This window comes from Pseudorca crassidens, chromosome 16 (assembly GCF_039906515.1).
Source record: "Pseudorca crassidens isolate mPseCra1 chromosome 16, mPseCra1.hap1, whole genome shotgun sequence".
Taxonomy (NCBI): Eukaryota; Metazoa; Chordata; class Mammalia; order Artiodactyla; family Delphinidae; genus Pseudorca; species Pseudorca crassidens.
The window spans coordinates 56,466,979-56,492,182 of NC_090311.1; the positions used below are offsets into that span (position 1 = coordinate 56,466,979).

Sequence of the window (25,204 nt, forward strand, 5' to 3'; positions counted from 1 at the left end):
ATTCAAAGACAATAAAGTTAAAAGGTAAACCAAAGACTCACAAAAGATGATCTGTTAACACATTAAAGCCAAGCTTTCAGTCAATAAGAGATAGATAAATATTTATTATGATGAATTGGCTAATGCGATTGCAGAGCTTGGGAAGTCCAAAATCCGCCATCTGTGAGTTGGAGACCAGGAAAGCAGGTGGTGTAATTCAGCCTGAATCCAAAGGTCGGAGAACTAGAAAAACCAGTGGTGTACCTCTCAGTCCAAGGGCAGAAGATGAGATGAGATGTCCCAGCTCAAGCAGTGAGGCAGGAATAAAAGGGGTAAAGTCTTCCTTCCTCTGCTTTTTGTGCTATTCAGCCCCTCAATGGATTGGAGGATGCCCACTCACATTGGGAAGGGAAATTACTTTCCTGAGTCCACCAATTCAAACGCTAATCTCATCCAGAAACACCTTCATGGAAACATCCAGAAATAACATTTAACATGGGCACTCATGGCCCGTCAAGTTGACACATATAATTGACCATCACATCATCCATTTTGCTCTTTAGGGATGTTAAGTGAAAAAAAAGAAGGTGCAGGACATTGCATATGAAGCCATTGGTATAAAAAGAAGGGGTTAAATACACAAATGCGCACACATGTATGTGTGTATATGTACGTACGTATATACATACACTAGTTCTCAGTCCTCCTTAGGTGGGGAAAAAATAGCACTTTGTAATGAGGAGGGAAAAAGCAAATGTGGGGTTTATTCGCTTCATATACAGGCACTGACAAACAAAAGGCATAGTCCTTCCCAGTTTCTGCCAATCTATGGAAGAGGAAAACAACTTTCGTGAGAACTAAAAACCACTGGGAATTGCTTTAACAGCTAAATGGAGAAAATGTAAAGATAAAGAGAAACCATCACAGATATGACTTAGCCTGCAGTAATGAAGCTAGCTACAAGCCACAGTTTAGGACTTTTAGTTGTAAATCAAACCAGTGTTGAGTGTTGACAGGACTAAGGATTTTTAAAATATACATCAAATAAGTGGTCTCCAAATTCCCCCCAACCTTCCCCAAGGGCTATGACCTAGTCAGGGTTGGGATTACAGGAGTCTGAAGTGAAATTTCTTACCCAAGGCAACTGGGGACATCAAAGGATTAAGGAAAGTAAAGGTCTGGGTAGAATTGTCAAGGCCCAAGGTAGAAGAGTCAAGCCGGGAGGAATTTCTGAAAAATTAGTGAAACTAAATGAGAATGGATGGCCAAAATTAGAAGTGGCACTAAAGTCAGACATACAGGGAGTACAGAGTCAGAGAAATGAGAACAGATGAAACATGTTGGAAGCAAGAGGGAAAGGGGCACTTCTGAGTGATTACTTAGAAAACATGTTGGTCTAGTTTATAAGTATCGACTAAGCACAAGACCTAGGACATAGAATGTGAGTTTGTTGGCTTTGATGCTTTAAGGACAGAACAGAACAGGTGAATGTAATGCTGTGTCGAGCCACACTGGAGCCTGGGCTAAGGGAAACATTTTTTATTTAACATTTAATGTTTTGTTCATCATGAACTCTTTTAGCACTAATTTTTACTTTTTAAGATACTGGATTAAAATATTATTTCTCTTTATTACTGAGAGTTTTGGGGCCCACTTACATTTGTATGCAAGGTGAGTGCCTCACTTATCTCACCCACGTCCAGCCCTGGTGAATAAACAGAAACTAGAGGAAATGTTAAATTCATTCCTTCCAAGTATGGTCAGTGCATAAAGTAAGTGAAAAGTCACAAACGATTATTACCAAGTGAAAATATGACACATGAAAAATACCACCCATGAAGTCTAAACAACACTAAGGCAGTAGGCAACTGAGTATATGAGACTCAGCTATAAAAAGGTGACTAATTTTAGAGTCCCCACTCTAGGAATGATGCAAATACTGTGCTTCTGTCTATTTTAAAGTAGCCAGCTTGAGAAACTATGCCCTCATTCTAAGAATGAAACTGAACACCTAAAACATTTCCAAAACTTCCTTTTTGAAAATGCCTTCAGAATTTTCAATTTACCATATAATTATTTACACTGGGGTAGCACTTTATTTGGCAAAGCACTTTCATATACATCATATCTCCCAAAGTCACTAAATTCCAAGTTTGGAGAGACACTGGGGGATCCCCTTTGCCTTCAGTGGTGCTAACTTCAGCTGCCTTTGGACAGTTTCCACTTCCTCCCTTACCTGGCATAGGAAGTGAAGGCCAGACAGAGGGCCAAAGCAGGGAGCAGAGCAGAAAGAGAACCCAGGCCTGTAGGTTCTGGGGCACCGTTCACAACCATCCACTAAGATGGAGTTTTCCCAAATTTTCAACATAACTAATGATTTCCTAACTGAAAGCAGAAACCAGGATGTGAGTTTTCCCGGCAATTAATTCTTTCAAGTCACTGTGCTAAGTGTTCATAGGAAGTCTTCAAAAAATCTTAAATCATAGAAAATATTTTTCATTTGAAGGTAACTTGGATTTATTTATCGGGTGCTTTTTTAAAAAACATACTCTAGGGGATGAATTGGGTCATTGAGTTATAGACGGCTACTTATTCTTTGTGTTCACACTAAGCCTCAATTCACGAATGATTTGTAAAAGAGTTTTAAGATTTGTTCCAAAAGAGAACTTTCAAACATGTTTTGAGCAGTATCTCCATCATCAGAAAAATGTGAATTTTATGAAGTAAGAAAATGCCTCTCGCAGAGATACTGCAGCAGTGAAGAGCATGGACTCTGGACCCAGAGAGCCTAATTAACCTCCTGGAATTCACAACTACTACCTGTATGTGACCTAGTCCACAGGACTGAGCCTTTCAGGGCCTTACTTTCCTTATTTATTTATTTATTTTGCAGTACGCGGACCTCTCACTGTTGTGGCCTCTCCTGTTGCGGAGCACAGGCTCCGGACACGCAGGCTCAGCGGCCATGGCTCACGGGCCCAGCCGCTCCGCGGCATGTGGGATCTTGCCGGACCGGGGCACGAACATGCGCCCCCTGCATCAGCAGGCAGACTCTCAACCACTGCGCCACCAGGGAAGCCCACTTTCTTTATTTTTAAAATGGGGATAAGAGGGGCGTCCCTGGTGACACAGTGGTTAAGTATCTGCCTGCCAATGCAGGGGACACGGGTTCGATCCCTAGCCTGGGAAGATCCCACATGCCACGGAGCAACTAAGCCCAAGTGCCACAACTACTGAGCCTGTGCTCTAGAGCTCATGAGCCACAACTATTGAAGCCCGCGCACCTAGAGTCCATGCTCCGCAACAAGAGAAGCCACTGCAGTGAGAAGGCCACGCATCGCAACGAAGAGTAGCCCCCGCTCACCGCAACTAGAGAAAGCGCGTGCGCAGCAACAAAGACCCAATGCAGCCAATAAATAAATAAATAAATAAGTAAAATGTGGATAAGAGCACCAACCTGATGAAGTTGTTGCATGATTAAATTAATGAATACATGTAAAGAGTTTTTACAGCATTTATATAACTGATAATTGTAATTACCTAACTAGATTCATAAATTCTGTACCCCACTCCTGACAGGAAAAATATCTCATTATTTTACCTTCATCTATCTGAAGTTTTGACAAGGTTGTGAGGCTAAGTTACAAAGTTAAAATAAGTTAGTTCTATTCATGTTGGATAAAATAATAATTTAATAATGTCTGAGAAGAGTTTGTTTCATAAATAATGACTCTGAATTTCTCTTTAAATCTTGCTTTGTATATATTTTATTACTATAATGGTATATAAGAATTATAATAAAGATTAGATTTTGTTTGAAAAATTGTACCTGAATGAATGAGAAGAGCTTCCACGTCCATACATACAATCTCTGATACAGAGTGCACAGGTGTGTCCACAGTCAAATCCATGCAGCCTGCTGGCTGCATGAGGTGTAACTAGAGAGGGCCCTATGAAGCTGACACTGCATCTCAAACCACCCAAGGTCAAGCTGCATATCATCTTGTCAGTTCACTCTTGACATTCATTTTCCTTTCCTGTTTCATTGTTAACCCATTTCCACTGCCCATTTTTCATGCTTCTACATTGTACATTGTTCCCAAACAGAATGAAGTAGTTTGTTTGCTTGATCCAAGATAAAGAAAAGAGGTAGAAATTTTTCAAGTGAAAATCCCTTTGATGAAAGAGATTCATCCTATTTAATGTGCAACGGTATGTCTGTAAACATAGCCTAATAGACCTCTGTGAATTGGAACTGTTCTTTCATTCATTCATAAAACATTTATTGAGTGCCTGTACATGCAAGGCACCCTTTAGCCTCAGAACAAAACAAGTCCTTCCCTTTGTTTGGACAAAAAATGCCCCTTCCCATCAATATATAATATGTCAAGCGATGACCAAGTGCAACAGAGGAAAACGAAGCAAGGTAAGTGGCCTGTGCTGGGGGTGCTACTTAGATAGATACAGTGGTCCCAGAAGGCCTCTCTAAGGAGGTGGCATCTGAGCAAAGACCTGAATGGCAAGTACAAAGTCCAGTACTGACCAGTGTGGCTGGAACAGAGAGAATGCAGGGAGAGTGGTAGGGAATGGTATTTGCATTTATTTTTGCTTCGCTCTCACAGCTTCTGGGACACTGATTTCTCTAGGACAGATCATACAAGGCCATGTAGGGTCTCATAAGGACTCTGGCTCTTACTCCAAAGTGAGATGGGAAACGAGTGATGTGATATGGGTATGGCAGACACATGATATTATTAGGCATTTCTTAGAGGATTGCACTGACTCTGTCAAGAACAGGCTGTAGAAAGGCAAGGGTAGAGTCAGGAGACTGGCAAGCACAGAGTGGGGGTGAATGATCCGGGTAAGAAATGATGGCAGCTGGGATCAAGATGTTAACTATAGACATGGTTGGAATATGGTTACATTTGGAATTAACTTCTCACTGTCATTTCTGGGCCTTAATTCATATAGTTCTTTAGTGCAATCTCTACCTTTGTACCTATCACAGCCTATAATGATTATGTTTATGTATATCAGTCTCCTCCAGATAAAAGTTGTCCAAAAGTAAGTCATCCTCTTATTACTCTTGTATTTCTAATTTCTAGTATGCTGAAGGCGCCCAATAAATGTCTTTGGAGGAAGTGCATCCTTCTGGATATGGATTAGCATAGTTTTTAAAGACAGTTTCAAATCCAGAGAGGACAACCTGAACCATGGAATTATTTAGAAAACATTTTTAGAGAAATCGGTAACCCAGTAGGCGTAGGAGGGAATGAGGAGTACGTGCAAATGTTAGAGTTTTAAATTAAATAATTAGAGCCCCTGTGTCCTCACAAATGTCATCCATATATGTTGGTCTGGTTTCTTGACTACTTCATTTTAATAAAATAGGTATTAAGTGCTTGATTAAAGGTTGATACCATAAAATAATTCTAGGAAAAAAATTATATCTTTATAATATGCATGTGTGTATAAAAAAAAACAGAGCAAAGAATCCAGTAATAATTTTACCCACTGAAGGGGTCCACTGACCAAACTGCCAAAAGAGAGTTGCAAAATCCATTTTAACATATGATAAGTCAATGTCCTGTATCTATATTATACATACAAATATTTGCAAGTGTAAACCTATAAGCCTGGCTAATAAATTGGAGTTGAGATTCTAATTTTTTTCAGTTAAATATAATTTGTTAGGCAGCAGTTAAACCTAATTTGTGAAGATACCTACACTGACTCTTGTGATAGTAACCTCCATCATTATCATACACTCTTTGACCTTCAAGGAATGTATGGACTATTAAGTTCAAAACTTTTACAGTATAATGTGATCCTTTGAAAATGGATCATTCTCAGTGGGTATACCAAGTAAAGTTTTAAAAAGGGAAGGGGAGAGAAGTATTCCATTTGGAGGCATGCTCCTACATTTATTACGTTTGAGCAACATAGACAAAGCCAATGTGGCTACAGAATGTGGGTTATATGCTATAGCTCTGCAGATAACGGAATTGTTTCTTGGAAGACTCCCTTTACATGAAAACAGGCGACATGGAAATTCGGAATGAATGTACGTAAACAGGGAAATATGGATAGTCTATGAATAAAACTTGGTTTTATATATTAACTTTCTGAAATAACTCACATACCTATTTTTCACTGGGTATCAAAGACATCACCTAATTGGAACAAAACGGCTCTATGTTATACTTTGAACAATGATCTCATTGTGTTCAAATTAGGTTTCAAAGGTCTAGAAGGAGGAAAACCAAGAACATCATGATACTGTTACACCAGAGCCTAAGCAAGTCATAAAAAGTAGCTAATCAATTTATAAGAAAGGAGGACACAAAGTAGACATTAGTTAATTAGGTATGAAACAGATACATTTTTCTATATAACATCATAACAGGAGCAAAATCTAACTTACTGTGGAGTTTACAAGAAATTTAGAAAGTTATTTACAATGACAGTCATAGGAGTTCTCTACACAGATCTTGATCTCTCTCTCTCTCTCTCTCTCTCTCTCTCTCTCACACACACACACACACACACACACACACACGCACCCACACCCACACCCACACACTTTTCAGGCTATTTAGGATGACTTGACAACTCTTTCTGATAAGTCACGTAATTAGTTAAAATAATTTAGAAGATTTTGTTGTAGCTCTCACTGTTGCTGTTTTAACTAAGTTATTGTAAGCCCAGAAAAACTTTTTTGCCAGCGTAAAAGTAGCCTGACAAACTTTAAATATTGGGTGGAAGTTGGAGTACATTTTTTCATGAAAGATTAAGTTAAATAATAGTAACAGTAAAAAATCAAAGCACTAAAAAGAAAGAAGAGGAACCCAAGTTGGAAAGGAAGAAGTAAAACTGTCACTGTTCACCGATGACATGATACTATAGATAGAAAATCCTGAACACACCACCACCAGAAAACTACTAGAGCTCAACAATGAATTCAGTAATGCTGCAGAATACAAAATTAATATACAGAAATCTGTTGCATTTCTATACACTAACAATGAATCATCAGAAAGATAAATTAAGGAAACAACCCCATTTACAATCACATATAAAGAATAAAATACCTAGGAATAAACTTACCTAAAGAGGTAACAGACGTGTACATGGAAAACTATAAGACACTGATGAAAAAAACTGAAGATGACACAAACAGATGGAAAGATTTACTGTGTTCATGGATTGGAAGAATTAATATTGTTAAAATGACCATACTACCCAAGGCAATCTACAGATTCAATTCAATCTCTATCAAAATACCAAATGCATTTTTACAAAACTAGAACAATTAAAAATTTTGTATGGAAACACAAAAGACCCCAAATAGCCAAAACAATCTTGAGAAAGAAGAACAGGCCTGGAGGAGTCATGTGCTCTGACTTCAGACTATACTACAAAGCTATAGGAATCAAAACAGTATGGTACTGGCACAAAAACAGATGCAGATCAATGCAACAAAATAGAGAGCCCAGAAGTAAATCCATGCATTTATGGTCAATTAATTTATGACAAAGGAGGCAATAACATACAATGGAAAAAAGACAGTCTCTTCAATAAGTAGTGCTGGGAAAACTGGACAACTACATGTAAAAGAATGAAATTAGAACATTCTCTAACACCATATACAAAAATAAACTCAAAGTGGATTACAGACCTAAATGTAAGACCAGATACTATAAAACTCCTAGAGGAAAACCTAGGCAGAACATTCTTTGACCGAAATCATAGCAATATTTTTTGGATCTGTTTCCTAAAGTAAAGGAAATAAAAGCAAAAATAAACAAATGGGACCTAATGAAACTTAAAAGCTTTTGAACAGCAAAGGAAACCATTGGCAAAACAAAAGGACAATCTACTGAATAGAAGAAAATATTTGCAAATGATACAACCAATAAGGGATTAGTATACAACATATATAAATGGCTCATACAGCTCAACATTTAAACAAACAAACAAAGAAACCTGATTGAAAAATGGGCAAAAGAACTGAATAGGCATTTTTCCAAATGTAATTTCTTTTATAGCACCACTTAATTATTATTATTTAAACTATTGTTTAATAAATGTAACATTTGTAAATGGATAATGTATATTAATTTTTTACCTATTTTGAGGCTCCATAATTTGAATAATCTGAATATCTTGGTTAAGCCCACCATAAGGTGCCTTTGCCCCTCTCATTACAAATACTCAAATTGAAAAGTTAGTGTCTAAAGGAGATTATCCCCAAGTGCATTTCAAATTCATTCCTATTCCAATATAAAGAAGGAAAACTTGATTTAATCAATGTGGCACAATATAAACATTAATTATTTCCAGAATATTCTGCATGTTAATTCAGGTCATCCAGTTGAACTTAGATGTTATCCACTCCTCCTATGAGTTGAGTTATCATCTACTGCCTGCACCCAGAGACAGTCAAATCCTATCGCCAGCATATTCAGTCCCACAAAGAGCTAGGGAACTAACCTTAGGATGCTGGTTTCTGTGGAAGACTGGACACAAACCGTAGTCATCTTTGTTCATATGTAGCCATCGCATGCATGATCATTTATTCCCACAGTGCTTTGTCATCAACCTTTTCCACACTGCTTCATTGTCTTAGGCAGAGAAACTTGTAAAACATCACTGAATGGTGGCACTCCCCACTTAAGGATGATTCCATTTTGAGGAGAAAATATTGCTCAACACCACTTTAGTGCTAAACATCAGCAAATCTTCTAATTGGCATCAACTGTCTTTTCCCTTCCTTTCTCCTTATTCCCTCAGCCCCCTATATCACTATCCACTAAGAGTCCCCACTTTAATTCTGCGTCAGGCTCTGCTTCACACTCTCCTTTGGTATAATTCCATGTATTACCACTTGCATCATTCTCACCTTAGCAACTCGTCCCTAGACACATTCCAAACTTAGAATATTCTCTTCTTTCTTAGGAAAACTCCCTTGTCCTAGGTTGCCACATTCCATGCTGCTTTAGAAAAATTAGCATATGCTACTACATTAATATGGACAAATAACATTACCTACTCTGCCCACAAAGTGACAACTTAACATTTAAGATTATAATTACCCAAAGGTGAACTACTACTGCTGGAAATTTTCAGGTAAATGTGTAGGAAGGTAATCATTTCAGACAGCTGACTGTCTTTGAATGTTCTTCAAATCCCTTAAGTGTTTGCTGATGTACTAGAAATAACATACAATACTCCACCAAAGGCTGATGGTCTGTTTGTCATACAAACAGGTAACCAACATGTTTTTTTTACCCCTCCAGTGTTCTTTCCCTTTCTAGGTGTTTGTCACGGTAGTTTACAACATGGTGTTTAGACACGTTACAGAGACCAGAGTCAAGTCATGCTAACAGCCTTCTTTGGTGAAGGCTTGTTCTTGGCAAGAGAACTGGGAAAAGCAGATGGTGAATGTCACATTGGATCAGCTGTGCTGTATGGCCAACACGTAAGGGTCCCAGTGGACCCTGTGTTGTCCACCCTGGGCATTAGGCAGCGACACACACCTGACTTAGCCTGCTCTTATGCAGAGCAACCACTGAACACTGTTATTGTTTTGATGAAAAGAGCCCTGTGGATTGTTTTTGATCTGCATATTACGAAAGACGAGAAAGCCAGGTTATTTCTTAGAAGCAGCAAGAAAGACATTTTCCCTGGAAAATGTGCAAGATACATCTCTGCTGGAAAACACACACACAGAGACAAAACAAAACAAAACAAAACAAAACAAACAAAAAATCCTTTCATCCAGAATCTGTGGCTTGCTTTCTTGTATTCCTCAGCACACGTGAATGTGTGAAAATGCACAACATTCAGACGTGCAGCCTGATCAAGTAATGATCTCTTATAATGTTCCTCTATTTAAAGCAACAAACAGATGGAGGGTTTATGAGCACGGCTGGTAAAAGTAAAAGCAAACGATTGTAATAGTTGTACTTTTAATAGGATTCCCCACAATTGAAAACATTATTCCTCAAGGAACAAATTGTTCTATAAAATTACATTACTTAGGAAAGAGACAGTCTGTCCTGACTTTGCTGAGGCAACAGAGGACTCCCAGGACAGCCTGTACTGCAGGGGGCTCTCAAGTCAGATGGGTGTCCTGGGAGAGAGGACACAGGGATGCCTGGCACCATGATCCCCAAAGAAAAAGCTCAGTGGAATAGGGTCAAAAGCAGAAAGACCAAGCGGTGAAAGGGGGTATGAAATATGTCTGAGCTTGCATTGAATTTATTACCTTTTAATTCTCTACTTTGAAATACAACATTTGGGAAATTCCTAGGGATTTAAGATAAGCATGCCACATTGCTTCTCCCTCTGCCAATTCAGACCAAAATCTAGCTCAAGCACAGAAAATCTTGCTTAACAAACAGTGGAACTGTAAACAACCCAATACAAGTTCATTATCATTACCCTCTTTTAAGAGAAACAAAACTCACTATAATTCTATCATTAAGATGAATATACTGTCGTGAGGGCGATTATGTAAATTATAATTAAAGCTAATCTCAGTTAAAGTTATTACACCATTTTGGAAGAAAATAAACAACCCAAAGAGAGGGAAACAGTGTGGTCAATAACTCACTCCAAAAATATTTTTTGCCTCCAAAGCTCGCATTGAGGGAGACATTCCTGTGCATGATACAAATGGTTCTGACATTAAGAAAAGTAAACAAGTAAGAAAAATAAAGATGGAAAAATTCTGTGGTCAGTTCACAAGTGCTTTTTTATTGTTTGAGGCAGGGTTAAAGCCTTTTATAAAGACAAGGATATATGTGCCGCTAGATTGGATGTGACATTGGACTAGTCTAGCTGCCCTTGCACAGAACTCTGGCTGCCCATAATATGCCATGGACAAAACACGTGTTGGTGCTTCCAAACAAAGAACCAGGGTGGGACTGAATTCAACTCATTTAAAGCATTATCCCAATGCTGTTTTGTAGATCAAACAGAGCAAAGGTACTCGACTCTGGTTATTAACGGATTTGAGAGATAAAGCCAAACATTCAATATCCTCTAATAATTAATGGTCTTAAGGAGTTCCATCTAAATTTGTCTCAATAACTGATCACCAAGTGTTGTGTAATCTGCAAGACCGACTGCTGCCAGCCCCAGCGCAAGTCATTCAAGGACTGTGTTGACTCAGTAGGCCAGAGGCCATGTCAATGGACTAAAACAGAGAAAGCAGGTTCTTCTTGGGTGTCTCAGGGGTTCTGAGTCTTTTTTTTTTTTTTTTTTAGAAATATTTTATTTTCCAGTGATTTTTGCGGGTTCTGAGTCTTTAAAGACTTTTACTATAGCTGCTCTCTAGTCATTTGGTATCTATAACTGGGAAGGATTCTCTTTCATGTTTTGCTGTCCTCAAACTAACCGAATACTGGGAGACCCAGGACAATGAACCTGGTCCAAATGAAAGCAAAAATAAACGCTATTGTGTCAAGAGCAGCGAGCCTTTCAAACATCTTCTACTGGTGTACCAGTATATTAAATGGAATTATAGCCACCCAACCAGTATGATCACGCTTCCTTTCCTTGTAACGTTAGGGCTGGAATAGAGCCAAAGGTGCACAAAGACCATCTCACAAGCTGTGGATTTCATTTCTGAGAGATTCTGAGGAATATACCAAGTTCAAAGGGTTTTGTGCCTTTTATTAAAAACCGTCTGGTCTGGTGAGTGTTTTCTGCAGTCTTCACTCTCCTTTTTAACTTCCTGACCTATCACTCCATCTCTTATCACCTCACTCCCTGTAAATAGCACCCAAAGGAGCAAGCCAGCTTCAAACACACATATGGCTACAGACATAGCTGGGAGGGTGTGTGGTTAAAAACAAATAAATAAGAGCCTTTGGTACAACCAGAACCCGGTGTTGTGAAAGATGCCTGACACTGACTAGCATTCAGGGCAAGAAGTGGATTTCTAAGTGAACAAAATATGATAAAGTCCATGTTTTTGTAGTCAGGGATTTAGGGAAGGCAACTTACTCCAATACACGAATGCTAAGAACACAAAGCTCACCATAAACGCACAATGTGTCTAAGAACTTACCTCTTCTGTTCTCTGAGAAACTGCAAACTGAAGTGCATTGCCCGTGATAAAGATGCTAAAGGCTGATGGGGGTGGGGTGGGAGGGGACCATGCAGAATACAAGAGGTTAAGATTTAAGGGAAATAAGGGAGTAGAGCCTTCCTTTAAACTGGGACTCTCTCGCTGAAAATAAACCCACAGCACGATGGTATTAGGAGGATCTCTACTCAGTAGGCAAGCTAAAGACACAGTCTCTCTCACTTGACTAAAGCCACTGAGCATGCTTAGGGAGGCCCCAGGTGTGACCTCTGCTCCCCTGTGAGCAGTGGAGGGGCCAGGCAATCTATCATGGTGTTCATCCTGTCAGCCCTGGTGCTTCGCCACCGCTGTCTGTCACTGTGGTGGATGAGACCTGCTTAAGGGCAATCATGTCAATCTCTATGTGACCACTCAGTCTAAGGCAGAAGGATGATCTTGACAGGCCTGGCAAAGTCAGCAGAAGGTACCAAAAGCTGACGTCATAGCTTTCCCACAGAAAAGCGATGTGGGCCATTGTCTTTTCGTTTAGCTTTTTCTTTATTTTTGCTTTCCCTTTTTTCTTTTACTCTCATGTCACTGGCTAAGGCATACAGAACTTGCCTTCAGAGCTGGTCATCGCGGATAAACCTGTTGCCCTCTGAGTTCTTCCCATAGTAAACATAGCGACACTTCCCCAGGACACCTGCAAATAAAAAGATACACATCATTACAGGTGGCACAAGTAGTATAGCAAGAAAACACAGGTGCTGCAAGGCAGAAATACAACACAATCACAGATCCCATGCATGGGTGGCAGCAAACGGATTAAGCCCCAGAAGGGAAGGACCCTATTTTCTTGGCCTCAGAGTTGACATTCAAATAAAATGTCACCAGAGCACAGGCTCCTAGGAATAACACTTTCCTGCATGATTTCTTTTCCACATTTTAGAGAATTTTCTAGTGTGGTCAATTACTTCTCAAAACAAAGCAAAACCCTCTTCCCTCTCCAAGTTCTCTTGGTAGAATTTCTAAAAATGGAAAATTAAGAGTTTAAAGATGGGCCCAGCCCAAACAAAAGATATAAAACAATCTTCCCAGAATGTGGCTCTTTTCAAAATCTTTATCGTGAATCAATTTTGTTAATTTCCAGAGAGAACCTTCCAAATCCCAGCAGACATCAAGTACATAATGGACGATTAAGGAAGAATTGTGGTCTCCACAAAACGCCACATGGAAAGTAACGGAGCCTCTGACGTTAAATGGCTTCCTCTTACAGGGGAATCCTGAACTGTATTCTCAGGTTGGAATGCACTTGATTTTCATCTTCAGTTTTATTTTAAATAGTTTTGCGGCTCCCTATACAGCTTTCCTGTCATTCACGGAGGTCATAAGAGGACTTAACTATAAACGATGCCCCTAGAATAAGGTCACACCTTTCAATCAACTCAATATTTACTCTAAATATCTATAAGAAATCACCTGCCACAGTTACTTTGACAGTATTATTAAGTAAACATCAGTTTTTCCAAGAAAATATCTGTAACTACAATTTGCTTTTGGCCACCCTGGGTTTTTTTCCTTTTAATTTTAGAAAAACAAACTTAAAATTCAGCTTCATGGAATTGTCTTATTACTAATACTCTGTGAGTCTCTGAAGGGTGCATAACCAGAAAAAAAAGAAACAACCCAAAGAAGTGTCCATAAAACATAAACTCATGAGCTACAAATCTGTCTGTAAAAATAGCTTTCTATATACATGTTTTTTCCCCATTATTTTGATGATAGTGTGAAACAAGCAACCGCTATCTACTATTCATCTGGGATAAATTAGCACTTGAAATTATTCAGGTTCTTCAAATCAGAAGTCCTCCGTGGTAAATACTTGGGTCATTGTACAGGAGGTGTTTCTCCACTATAGAACTGTAGACCGTATTCTTAAACATGGATTAAAAATGACTCTCAGAAACTTTTAATGACAAGGCAAATGCTCCTTGGTTCAGATGGCTTGGGACAAAGTGGAGAATTGCTGGGTTCTCAGAATCTCTGCAAGCTGGCAATAGGGAGGGGATGACATCATTCCACGGCCTCAGACTGGGCCGTGAGCTGGCTGTCATCACCTCCATTTCCTGCCATGGTCCCCTGAGCAAGTTCACTGTGGACCACTCTTCCCCTTTGGCTATGCTTTTTCCTTGGCCCCCCAACCCCCAAGTTCTGCTTTTCAGTATTGGTCTGGAGCCTGGAAACATTGAGCTTGGATGAAACCTCCCTGAGACCCTTCTTGGGGCCTAAATTATTCTTTTGGTGGTTGTCACTGAGCTGTTCCCTTTATTGTGCTGAATTACGTAGCACCTGGAGTTGTGCTGATATTGTCACCGATGCTAGGACGGGTCTGTGGGCATGGCCGTGGAGGCTGCATTCCAGGAACAGCATCCCCTGCAGGCCTGGGTGGGAGTGTCTCAGAAGTCTCTGAAAATCTGCAAGGGGCTTCCTTGAACATAACTGATTCCAATAAACCCTCAAGAATCTGGAAGGATGAGGCCGAGGGATGTTAATTTCTTTCTACAGCACCAGGACAGCAGGAATTTTTATAAAAAGGAATGGATAGGGCTGTCAGATATTATAAAGAACACAGAAGAGAAGGAAAGGCAGACACACACACATACACGCACACGCACGCGCACACACACACACACACAACACACCAGCGGGTGCGTTTGCTCCGGGAAACTCTCCAGCACATTCTGGATTGAATTCTTTTCTCTGTGCTCTCTCCATGGTAAATCTCAACTGCAGACCTTGCCTAGTCTAGATACAACCTGGACAGAAAGTGCCCTTCTGGAAACAGGCTGGATATTCCTGAACATGGACCACAATGTGGAGGAAGGTGACATGTTCTGAGCCACACTGCCCAGCCCTGCTTTCTGATCAGCATTGATAAAAGTCCTTTTTAAGGCCTGCCCTGTTCCTCTGGGCCTGGAAGCAAGAATGTTTATAGACACCCTGGTGAGAGAGGGCTGTTTGATGAATGCAGGAGACTGTGGCAAAGTGTCAGAGCTTGGAAAACGAGGCAAGGACATGAGGTATTAACATTGTCAATGATCTCTTGACGGGAAAACAGATACCGTGCTCACCCTCAGATTTAAATAGACATCAAGTGCATTAATGACAAGAGGGCCGACTTCAAACAAAGGGGCTGTGTGGTGGGGGGCAGAACGCATCTCTGGGCTGGCAATAACCTGATCTGAAAAGACAGTGTCAGGGCTCGAGACAGGCCCAGGATTGTGTGTGGTGACAGAAAACAGAGATGCTGACAGAGATACCAAAGCCATATTATGCCAAGATATTCTAACGCTGTCTGCCCCGCTAACGAAAGCTGACATCACTCCCTAGCACTTGGGGTCTTCTTCGCCTTCTCCAGCAGAACGTTTCTCCCCAGACATCATTACAAAACTCGCTGCCGTGGCCAAGTTCCTGGCAGCCCTGTTCTGTCAGAGCGCTGGGGTCACGAGGCCCGAGGATGACCTCAGTCAATCTAAATTTGGGCTCTGCAGGAGGACCACACTCATCCCCTGCCGATATCCCAGCTACTTGGGGTGATCAGAGCGCCAACGTGTGAGGAGCTGTCACCTTGAATAAAATCCGGAAAGGGAAGGCACTCAGTCTGCGGGCTCCTCCAGGAGGCGCGGGGACAGCCTGGCAGCCAACAACGAAATCCAGCTGCTGTCGCTGCTCCCCTGGGGAGACAGGCGGGCCGGCTAGTGACAGTTAAAATCGGATGAGATTTTTGAACTTGAACCGCCTACGATTGCTTAAATTAACCAGGTGGTTGCCTCCATTGAGACGCCTACCTGAGCTCGCAGCTCAGAAGGGATTACCCCCCCCAAAGGGGACTTTTGTATTTAATAAATAAGTAAGTAAATAACATTAACAAGGGAGGAAAAAAAACCCGCCCAGTCCCATGTGTGGCCATAAGACTTCACTTATCACGAAGGTTATTTGTAAACTCATAGGAGCCGCTCATAAATGAAGGCACGTGGTGACTGCGGGCTTCTCTCTTCTGCTCTCCCCCTGGCCTTCCTCCTTCCAACATGGCAACTGCCATAAACTGAGAAAATTTACAGAGGAAACAGTTTGCTTGCAAAGGACATTTTGACAGCGAGGCGCTCCGAGGCTGGAATTCGGGAACCCGCGGGTGGTGACTCGGTAGGCGGTGGTTTCTGTGTACATCTGCAATGCATTCCCTTGTTTGTGTCTCCCCGAACTCTACACGTCTTGGGACTGGAAGGGGAACAACACATTTAATGCCGTATGTAGTGTTTTTAATTAAAATATCTGGCATTGCCCATAATAAACGAAGCAGGCTTGCCATGCATCAGGCTGACATGTAGCTGTCTGTGGGGGGTTTCTTTTGGGAGGCCCTGGAAAAATGACAGTGCCCTGTCCCCTCGGGAATCCTCTCCTGCCAAATGAGGCCCCTAATTTTTCTTAAGTAGCCGGCTCTGCTGTTGCCGTAAGTTCTTAAAGCTATAGTTATGGAAAAAACTGTAGTGGGAAGAATCTGTTTTAAAGAGGTCCTTTTTCTTTTAGATGTTTCCCCTCACTGGAGTGAGTGTTCTACTTATACAGGTTAAGTTATGACCTTGGGGCTGCCTGCGGGGGTGGGAATCAGCCTCTTTTCTTGGATGCCCCACTGTGATGGTGGCAGGGACGGTATTGAGGAAAACCCTGAGTGTCCTGGGAAGGACGTCTTCGCACAGCCATGCAGAATCCAGCAAACACCTCAGGACTCCCTGACCTTCTGGATGGCCTCGCCCTACCATCTATTTAGTAAGGGGAGGTGGAGAAAGGCCTGTATTTAAATCCAGCTCTACCCCTAATAGTTAAGTGACTATGTGCACATACCTTTCCCTCACTGGGCTGGTTTCTCCATTTGTAAAATGAGGGCAAGGGGCCAGGTATCCCAGATTTCCACCTTAGTTCTGAAACAGATGATTTAGCATTTCTGAATGTTTCCCTTATGAAGATAAGGACGCCAGGTACCATATTGCCTGATGTAGGAGGCAGAGCCAGTGGTCAGTTAATCAAAATTTGATTTGGACCAAGGCAGCTCTTGAAACCCATCCAGTCCATTTTCCCATTAGATACAGAAGGGGAGCTCTGCTGGACCTCAAAATCCCCAAGGAAAGAATTTCCACTAACTCTCCTGCAACTTGTATTTCATACCCAGAGCTGGGAAGTGCTTACCACTAATTAGCCTATATCTCCCTAGCTTTGACATAAGCTCTAGTCTTCTAACTCCATATTCAACAGAACTAAAGACTACACATCAGAGTAAGTGGTCTACCATTAATATTTTAGCTGTGAAAGAATAATCATCTTTACTCATACAAATGCGAAAACGTATCTGATGATGGAATATGGGTTGGACCAATAAATTCATGTTTGTAAAACGGAAAAAGTAAAATCTCGATTTTATTATCACTATTAATGTTAGTTTCGGTAATCGCTGTTTTAAACGCTATTATCACAAAGGTTTGTAAGTGTAACTGTGCAACGACAAACAGATTTTAATCTGTTTGTGGTCACTAGCACCTTCCAACTAGTGCTACAAAACAGGCAAGGGGCAGGGGGCTCCTCATGGAACTCCTGTTCTCCAATCTGTATGGGGAAAGCAAGGAACTAGCCTCTTCACGGCCTCTGAAGAGTGATGACAATGTTGTGAAGAAGTGGGTGGGCCCAGAGACGGAAAGAGTATTCAGAGAGCCTTCCTGTCTATTATGGAAAGTTCCACGTGACACCATACATACCATTAACATGTCACCTCTACAATAATCCCTCCTCCCCAATTTCTAATACCAGGTGGTTGAAACAGTGCTTAGTACCAAGGAGGTGTTCAATAAATATTTGAATAGATACATTAATCAATACCATTAAATACCACAATTTAAACAGAATCCACAAAGTAAGGAATTTCAACTGTTAAACACTCATATTTTAACCTCTGTTAAGACGACAGGCATTTGAAATTTTTAAAAACTATACACCGCTTAAATGCTTGCCTTACTAGAGGAGAGGGCAAAGTAACAGAAGGCAACAGCCTCAATTCCTCAGCACTAGTGTTGTTTTTATGCTCAACACTTTCCTCCCACAAAAACAAAGCAATCACGATGTCTGGTGGGAAAGAGAGCAGTGGACTGAACGTTATCATCCAGGCTTAAGAGCTGTAAACATCACACAGGAGAAAGGACGTTCCCCAGAAAGCACATTCCTCGGACTTTGTTATGTGCGGGTCCTGAGTAAACTGGGAACTGGGAAGGAATAAACACCCATGTTTTATGATCTTGAGAAGTGGCTGGAGCAATACCCTGAGGCCAGCCTGTGTGATGGACTCTGCCGTGGACATCGCACAGGATTTAGCAGAGCCTGCAGAATTACAGGCTCCTGGGACAACATCCTCCTTCAGCGTAAGCTACTTAAACACTGAGGCAAAATGAAGAGAGATTTTAAAATGGTCTTAAGGGAAGACGCTGCTTAGGAGCAGTTCTGGGGGAAGGACAAAGTCCATCCTCCACGGGGGTGGGGAGGGGCATATTTTCCTTTCATCTGCAGACACATCTGGGAAGCCTTAGGTTGGAAATGAAACAGGGAAAGGCTCTCCGCCTGACCCATGAAAGGGTAGAGAAGACAAAGAAGGTGGGACTTCCTCCCAAACTAGCTGAGCATGATTTCAGGCAAGCGTCTCAGCTTATAATCTGCAGCTTAGCTTGGAATGCGGTGCCACGGTCATGCAATGCTTGCTAAACCCCAAAACGTCTATAAGGGCACCTGCTGTCTTCTCCGTGGACTGGTGGGCACACCGTCCTTGCTAAGTACTGCAGTGATCACGTCAAACAACACTGCTCGACGGAAGTTGCCTAGTCTCTCAAATGAGCTCACTCTTTTGAGCTCTTCTCCTCTATTATACAAAACAACCCCAGGTCGGGTATTCTCACCCTGCTCTGCTGACCCTGATATTTTGCAATGGTGGACATTTGAATTCTGCCATTTTGACCCCCCGGGATGGTTTGGCTTCAGGCTTATGAATATAACACATAAACAAGCCTGGTACTTTTTCTTTCAGAAAGCATTATTTATTCAGAACTAATTAGAAATTAATTAGAAATTAGTTACTACTTTCTGTAGAAATAGTTACTACTACATTTCACAAATTTAATTCCTTAATTTTTAAATTCAAAGTTAAACCATATTCTATTTTGAACATTTTCATTTCTCTTTTATTGAATTTATTTCCAATGGGATCAATTCTTTTCCATGTGATGTTTTACATTAGGGTGAAAATCCTCCATCAGCTTTTGGCGAATATCAAATTTTACCGGTTCTACCTTCTAAACCTCTTCAAGTCATTTATTTTCACAAGGTTACATTTCCTTGGGTAAAATTTTGCAGATCTAAATTGTGACGGGAAGACTTGAGTCCTCTGCTGAAATTCAGGCAACACATTTTATTGTGTGTCGTTTCAGTTCACTTCAATTTTATTTTGTTTTCATTATTTCTACAAAGGCTAATTCCTTCCCGTGAATTTGTGCACTTTTCGATACACTGACAAGATATAAATCTTCGGTCACTTTTTCATCCATAATAAATAGTGTGATGTGCAGGTTTAGTTGCTGTCAGTTTATTACAGATTCAAGTAAATGGTGGTTTCTATTTATTTTTAGCACAAAGAGTACACAGGACAAATGTAAGTATTCTGGATGCAAGAGAGGAAATAAATTGTGGGGTTATGTTACGCTGCTTTTTACCAAGCACCATTCAAAAAACAGAGTAGGAGCTACCAAAGCAAAGGTTTGGATATCCTGGAAGAAAGCTGACACAATTGTAGGCACCGTATCCCTTTGAGATAAGGACATGGGGCCCCAATGTTCGGCCCCCTCCAGTGAGGCTCGACTTAAGGTTAAACTTTCCACTGAGAGAGCAGATTATATGGCCTCCTTAGACAAACGCTGGGCCTTGTCAAGCGTCACTCACGTGTTTGTAAGGAAGAAAAAAGCAGGGGAAGGAAACCAGTCAGGGGGGAAAGTATACTGGCAAAATCTCTACTGGAGGCGAGAGGAATGCAAGGCCGAGAAGCCAATCTCCCTGCCCAGGGAGGCTGCAGGAATAGTCACGTGAGCGGCAGCCAGAGCCTGTGGAAAATGCACTCTGGACTCCCAGGGCAGGTGAAACGAGGCTTGCCATTTTAGAAGAGGGGAAGGAGGGAGGAGAGGATTAAAAAAAAAAAAAAAAATGCAGGGCCAGTTTCTCCCTCACATAACCTGTTAGTGGGAAATGTGCAATCGGGTGCAAGTCCGAGAGATAACTGCACCTTTGAGCGGATCCCTAGTAACCAGATCTGCTGTCCCAGTGTGAGTCCCTGGTCTCTGTGCTCCAGTTGCAGATGCTGTGGCCCTACCCAGACCTGACCAGGCCATTCAATGTCCTCTCCACTTCGAGGAAATATTAAGCTGACAGATTTAAAAGTTATCTGGCAGCGGATGTTTCCATGATGTGAATCCTGGAAAGGAAACAGAGTCAACATGCTTTTCCTCAGATGTCAATGCTTTTTTTTTTTTTTTTTTTTTTTTTTGCGGTACGCGGGCCTCTCACTGTTGCGGCGGCCCCTCCCATTGCGGAGCACAGGCTCCAGACGCGCAGGCTCAGCGGCCATGGCTCACGGGCCCAGCGGCTCCGCGGCATGTGGGATCTTCCCGGACCGGGGCACGAACCCGTGTCCCCTGCATCGGCAGGCGGACTCTCAACCACTGCACCACCAGGGAAGCCCGTCAACGCTTTTTCAATTATTTTGTACCGGGGGTCGTTTGGGTAGGCCAGACGGATGGGAAAGAATTCCAGATCTGAGGGTGGGCTCCCTTACTCCTGGTTTGAACATCAGTAATATGATTGGCTCTTACCTCAACACATGCTATATTTCAGTCAAGGAGGAACATGTAAGTATCAGCGGTCAAACACCACAGTAAATATTTCCAGGCTCCAACAACATCCCTCCTCCACAAAACCAAACCAAACTAAAACGAAAACAAGAAAAACAACCAACAACCCACCACTACTAAATCTTCTTAGCAATCCAGATTTTGGGTTTTATTCTCAGGTTACATTTTTTTTTTTGTGCCAGTTAAGAATGAAGCCAGAAACAGTTTTCACTCTGACTTCCTAAGCAATGATTTACTTTTACACTCCTATGACACTTTATTATTTTGCTGTACTTCCTAGTAAGCTTGAACACAGAATAGGAAAATTTTCTTTGAAAGTATTTCTTTAAACGTATTGAGGAATTCTCCCTGGGACAGAATTTAAAGATCTTCATTTTCGTTAAGGAGAAGAGGAGGTTCTAAGTGGCTTCCCCAAAGTCACAGTACCTGACCAGACACTAAACAATTACAATGCTATCTTTCTTACTTGCTTGTGGGATCTTCGTTCCCCAGCCAGGGATCGAACCGTGCCCCCTGCAGTGGAAGCGTGGAGTCCTAACCACTGGACCATGAGGGAAGTCCCAGCAATGCTACCTTTCTAGTTCAAATCCCTCTGAATTATAGGATTGCCCTTAGGACAGGAGAATGTCAAAGATCCACAACCTGACTTATGCTGACTCCTACCTACTTTTCCAACGGGGGAAACGAATCTTCAAAGCCATGTGGCATGAGTGTGTTCCCCTCTCCCACCTCCCTATTCTAAGTGGCGTTTAATGGATCTGAGATGGGCTGGATTCCAAAGTGCACACCAAGATGGGATGCAAATGAGTTCAGATTCATGAAGTTCCCTCAGTGCTGCTCAAAGATGGACGTCCCACAAATCAGGCTGTCAGTCACAATGGACAGTGGTCAAGTGGTACAGCTTCATTTTTATTTCTTAGTTTTTGACCAAGGAACTCAGAAATTTTTCAGACAGGAGAGAAAAAAGAAAACAATTTCCCCCTTTCACCCCCTCTGCCATTCCCACCATTATCTCCACATTCATCTTTGCCACCTTTCAAGTGAGGTTGGGGGCATGGCCACTAGAGGGCAGCATGAATTTAGGAAAAACAGCTGCTTAAAAAAAATAAACGATGGCAACGATTCAGAGAGGGCCATTAAAGTCACACTGTGCTTTCGGTCACCAGTTATAAGTTCTGCAATGATCAATATGTCATGATTACTCAATCTGTGCTGAAGGGTTTCTGGGAATGGGGCTCCCAGACACCCCCTCAGTCCCCCCACCCCCCCACTCCCACCCCCGCTTTTTGGATGCCTCTGATCTCGATTTCAGGGACTAATTTTCTTTACTATCAATTGCTCTAATTAATCTTCTAGGCTCAGGAGTTGGGGAAATTTGCATATTACCTGCATAAATGTAAAGAAACACGCAAAGATAAACCGAGATAGCTTCCCACATTTCTTAGAAAAAGATTTTTATCAGGCAAGTCCAAAAGGAAATATGCCACTCAAGGGCATGGAGTTACTAATCATCATTTGATAGGGAAAAAAGTGAAAAAACATAAGAATTAAATAAAACCTGCATCAATAAAACATAAAAAAAGCGTATGTACTCTACCCAAGCAAATCCTGGCTGCCTCCTACCCACTGCTGTTGTCGTCCCTCTCTGAGTATACGTCCAGGTTAATCAGAAAAGAGAGGTAGATAAATTAGGAGCTTGGGATTACCACACACACATACCACTCTATATAAAATATATAACTAACAAGGACCTACTGAATAGTATAGGGAACTCTACTCAATGTTCTGTAATAACCCATATGGGAAAAGAATCTGAAAAAGAATAGATATATGTAGATGTATAACTGATTCACTCTGTTGTACACCTGAAACTAACACAGCATTGTAAATCAACTATACTCCGATAAAAAATTAGGAAACAAAGAAAGAAAGAAAAGAGAGGTAGAAACTACTCAAAAATAAAATCATAACTCCAGCTTCTGTTTTGGTCATCATGTGGTCCCTATCACTGGTCTCTGGCCCATGGGCTAGTGATTATTTTCACGCCTAGAACAACAAATGACCACCTCCCTTCAGGAGAAAAAGGTATTCATGGGTTTCCAGGGATTTCAAACATGTTATTTTTGAAACAGCAATAAAGGTATGACATTCTAGGGAATGGCATTTTAAATGAGAATCTGTAGAATTCAAATAAATGAGTGGATTCCATCAGAGAAGGGAGTAAACAAAAATTGGATCTACTGGACTAGAGGAAAGTGGAGTCCAGGTGTGACTCTCCGTGTCAGCCGAGAACCCGCTCAAGTGGTCAGTGAAGCAAATAGGCTCTCACACTTTCTTCCTGTAGACTTTCCTAATATAACAGTCATGAGATTGACTAGCCAGTAGGGAAATGTTGGGTTCCAGTTAATTAATTAAATTATCTCATTAATTCGTGGTTCAGCAGAAACTTTTCCTGAGTTTTCTCTCACACATGAAACACTATACAAAACCAAATTCAATTTTACTGTCTTACTAGATATCTCATGGTGACCACCCATGAGGATTTCTTTTTTTTTTTTTTTAACATCTTTATTGGAGTATAATTGCTTTACAATGGTGTGTTAGTTTCTGCTGTATAACAAAGTGAACCTGCTATACATATACATATATCCCCATATCTCCTCCCTCTTGCCTCTCCCTCCCACCCTGCCTATCCCACCCCTCTAGGTGGTCACAAAGCACGGAGCTGATCTCCCTGTGCTATGCGGCTGCTTCCCCCTAGCTATCTATTTTACATTTGGTAGTGTATATATGTCAATGCCACTCCATGAGGAGTTCTTTGAGGATTTACAGTGAGGATGATACAGTTAAGAGGTTTCACTAGGGTGGGAAGACTGCTCATTGAACATTTCTCAAGGTCTTAAGACCACTTTTTTTTTTTTTTTTTTTTTGCGGTATGCGGGCCTCTCACTGTTATGGCCTCTCCCGTTGCGGAGCACAGGCTCCAGACGCGCAGGCTCAGTGGCCATGGTGCACGGGCCCAGCCGCTCCGCGGCATGTGGGATCCTCCCGGACCGGGGCACGAACCCGTGTCCCCTGCATCGGCAGGCGGACTCTCAACCACTGCGCCACCAGGGAAGCCCCTAGACCACTTTTTTATAGGAGCTCCCTAAGGGCAGAAATGATGGCTTTTCACCCATGCTTCATGAGATACTCAATAGATTGCTTATCATTGTAGAAGAGATGCAAGGATCTCGGAATACTTCTTCTGAACCCCAGAGTTTGCTACACATTCCTGGACATTGACAGGTGGAGGAATTGCATGGCTTGTCCCCACGTCAGTGATTTTCCAACTTTCCCCTGCATGGGGTCACCTGGAAGGCTTGTTAAAACAGAGATTGCTGAGCCCCACCCCAAAGTCTCTGGTTTAGGGGGTCTGAGTTGGGGCCAAGAATTTGCATTTTTGCTGGTTCCCAGGTGGTAGTGATGCTGCAGATTAGGGGGCCACACTTTAAGAAACAATGTTCTAGGACAACCTAAAAGGGCCCCCTTTTCCCTTTTTAAAAAAGTAAAACTCTTGACATCAGTTTTTCTTCTTGTAGAAGCAACACCACTCAAATTCGGAGATAAAAATCCGGTTGACTGAGATTCCTAGTGTATCGAGTTTTAGTGAATGGAGGTTTTACTGTCTTCCTAACAGCAGCCTGAAAAAACACCATACCTAAAATAATAATTAATAATAGATTGCTCCGGCTCTTTAATATAAAACAAAAATCATGAAAGTTTAAATTTAAGTGATGTGCAGATTACATTAACAGAAGAAAAGAAGAAAAGAGTTTTTTGGATAAGTAGATTGGAACTGAACCTACAAACCATAATTTATGAAGACTAAGAAAAAAAAACTTGCAGAAAAAATTTCCCAGAAAGTCTTTAGCCTCCCTCTAAAATGACAGAATCTTATATGAACAAATGTGAGCAGCGGGGGTCCTCCTGCAGAGTTTGAATGGGAATTTTGGCTTTGCTCTCAAGCAGAAATTTGCTTTTGGGTTTCAGGTCTGTTCCTATTAGAAAGCTCACATCAAAAGGGGAGAAAACATCCACAGTTCTGTCTGGTTCTTCAGGCTAAAATTTCTCAAGAGAGTCATTGAAAATAAAGACAAGTTGCTTTTTTTTCTTTTTT

The 25,204-nt window shown here is 41.4% G+C and overlaps 1 protein-coding gene across 3 annotated transcripts in view; it reads right to left on the reverse strand.

Moving 5' to 3' along the window:
* Positions 1-12,426: 12,426 nt before the first annotated feature.
* LRMDA (leucine rich melanocyte differentiation associated) overlaps positions 12,427-25,204 on the reverse strand; it is a 1,270,435-nt gene continuing 1,257,657 nt past the window's right edge. Inside the window, exon 7 of one of the 3 annotated variants that reach the window (XM_067710443.1) lies at positions 12,427-12,758. In XM_067710443.1, coding sequence (XP_067566544.1) covers positions 12,679-12,758 — 80 coding nt within the window. In that variant the 3' untranslated portion in view covers positions 12,427-12,678. The remainder of the gene's footprint in view (positions 12,759-25,204) is intronic. The other 2 variants (XM_067710441.1, XM_067710442.1) reach the window with 2 other exon arrangements.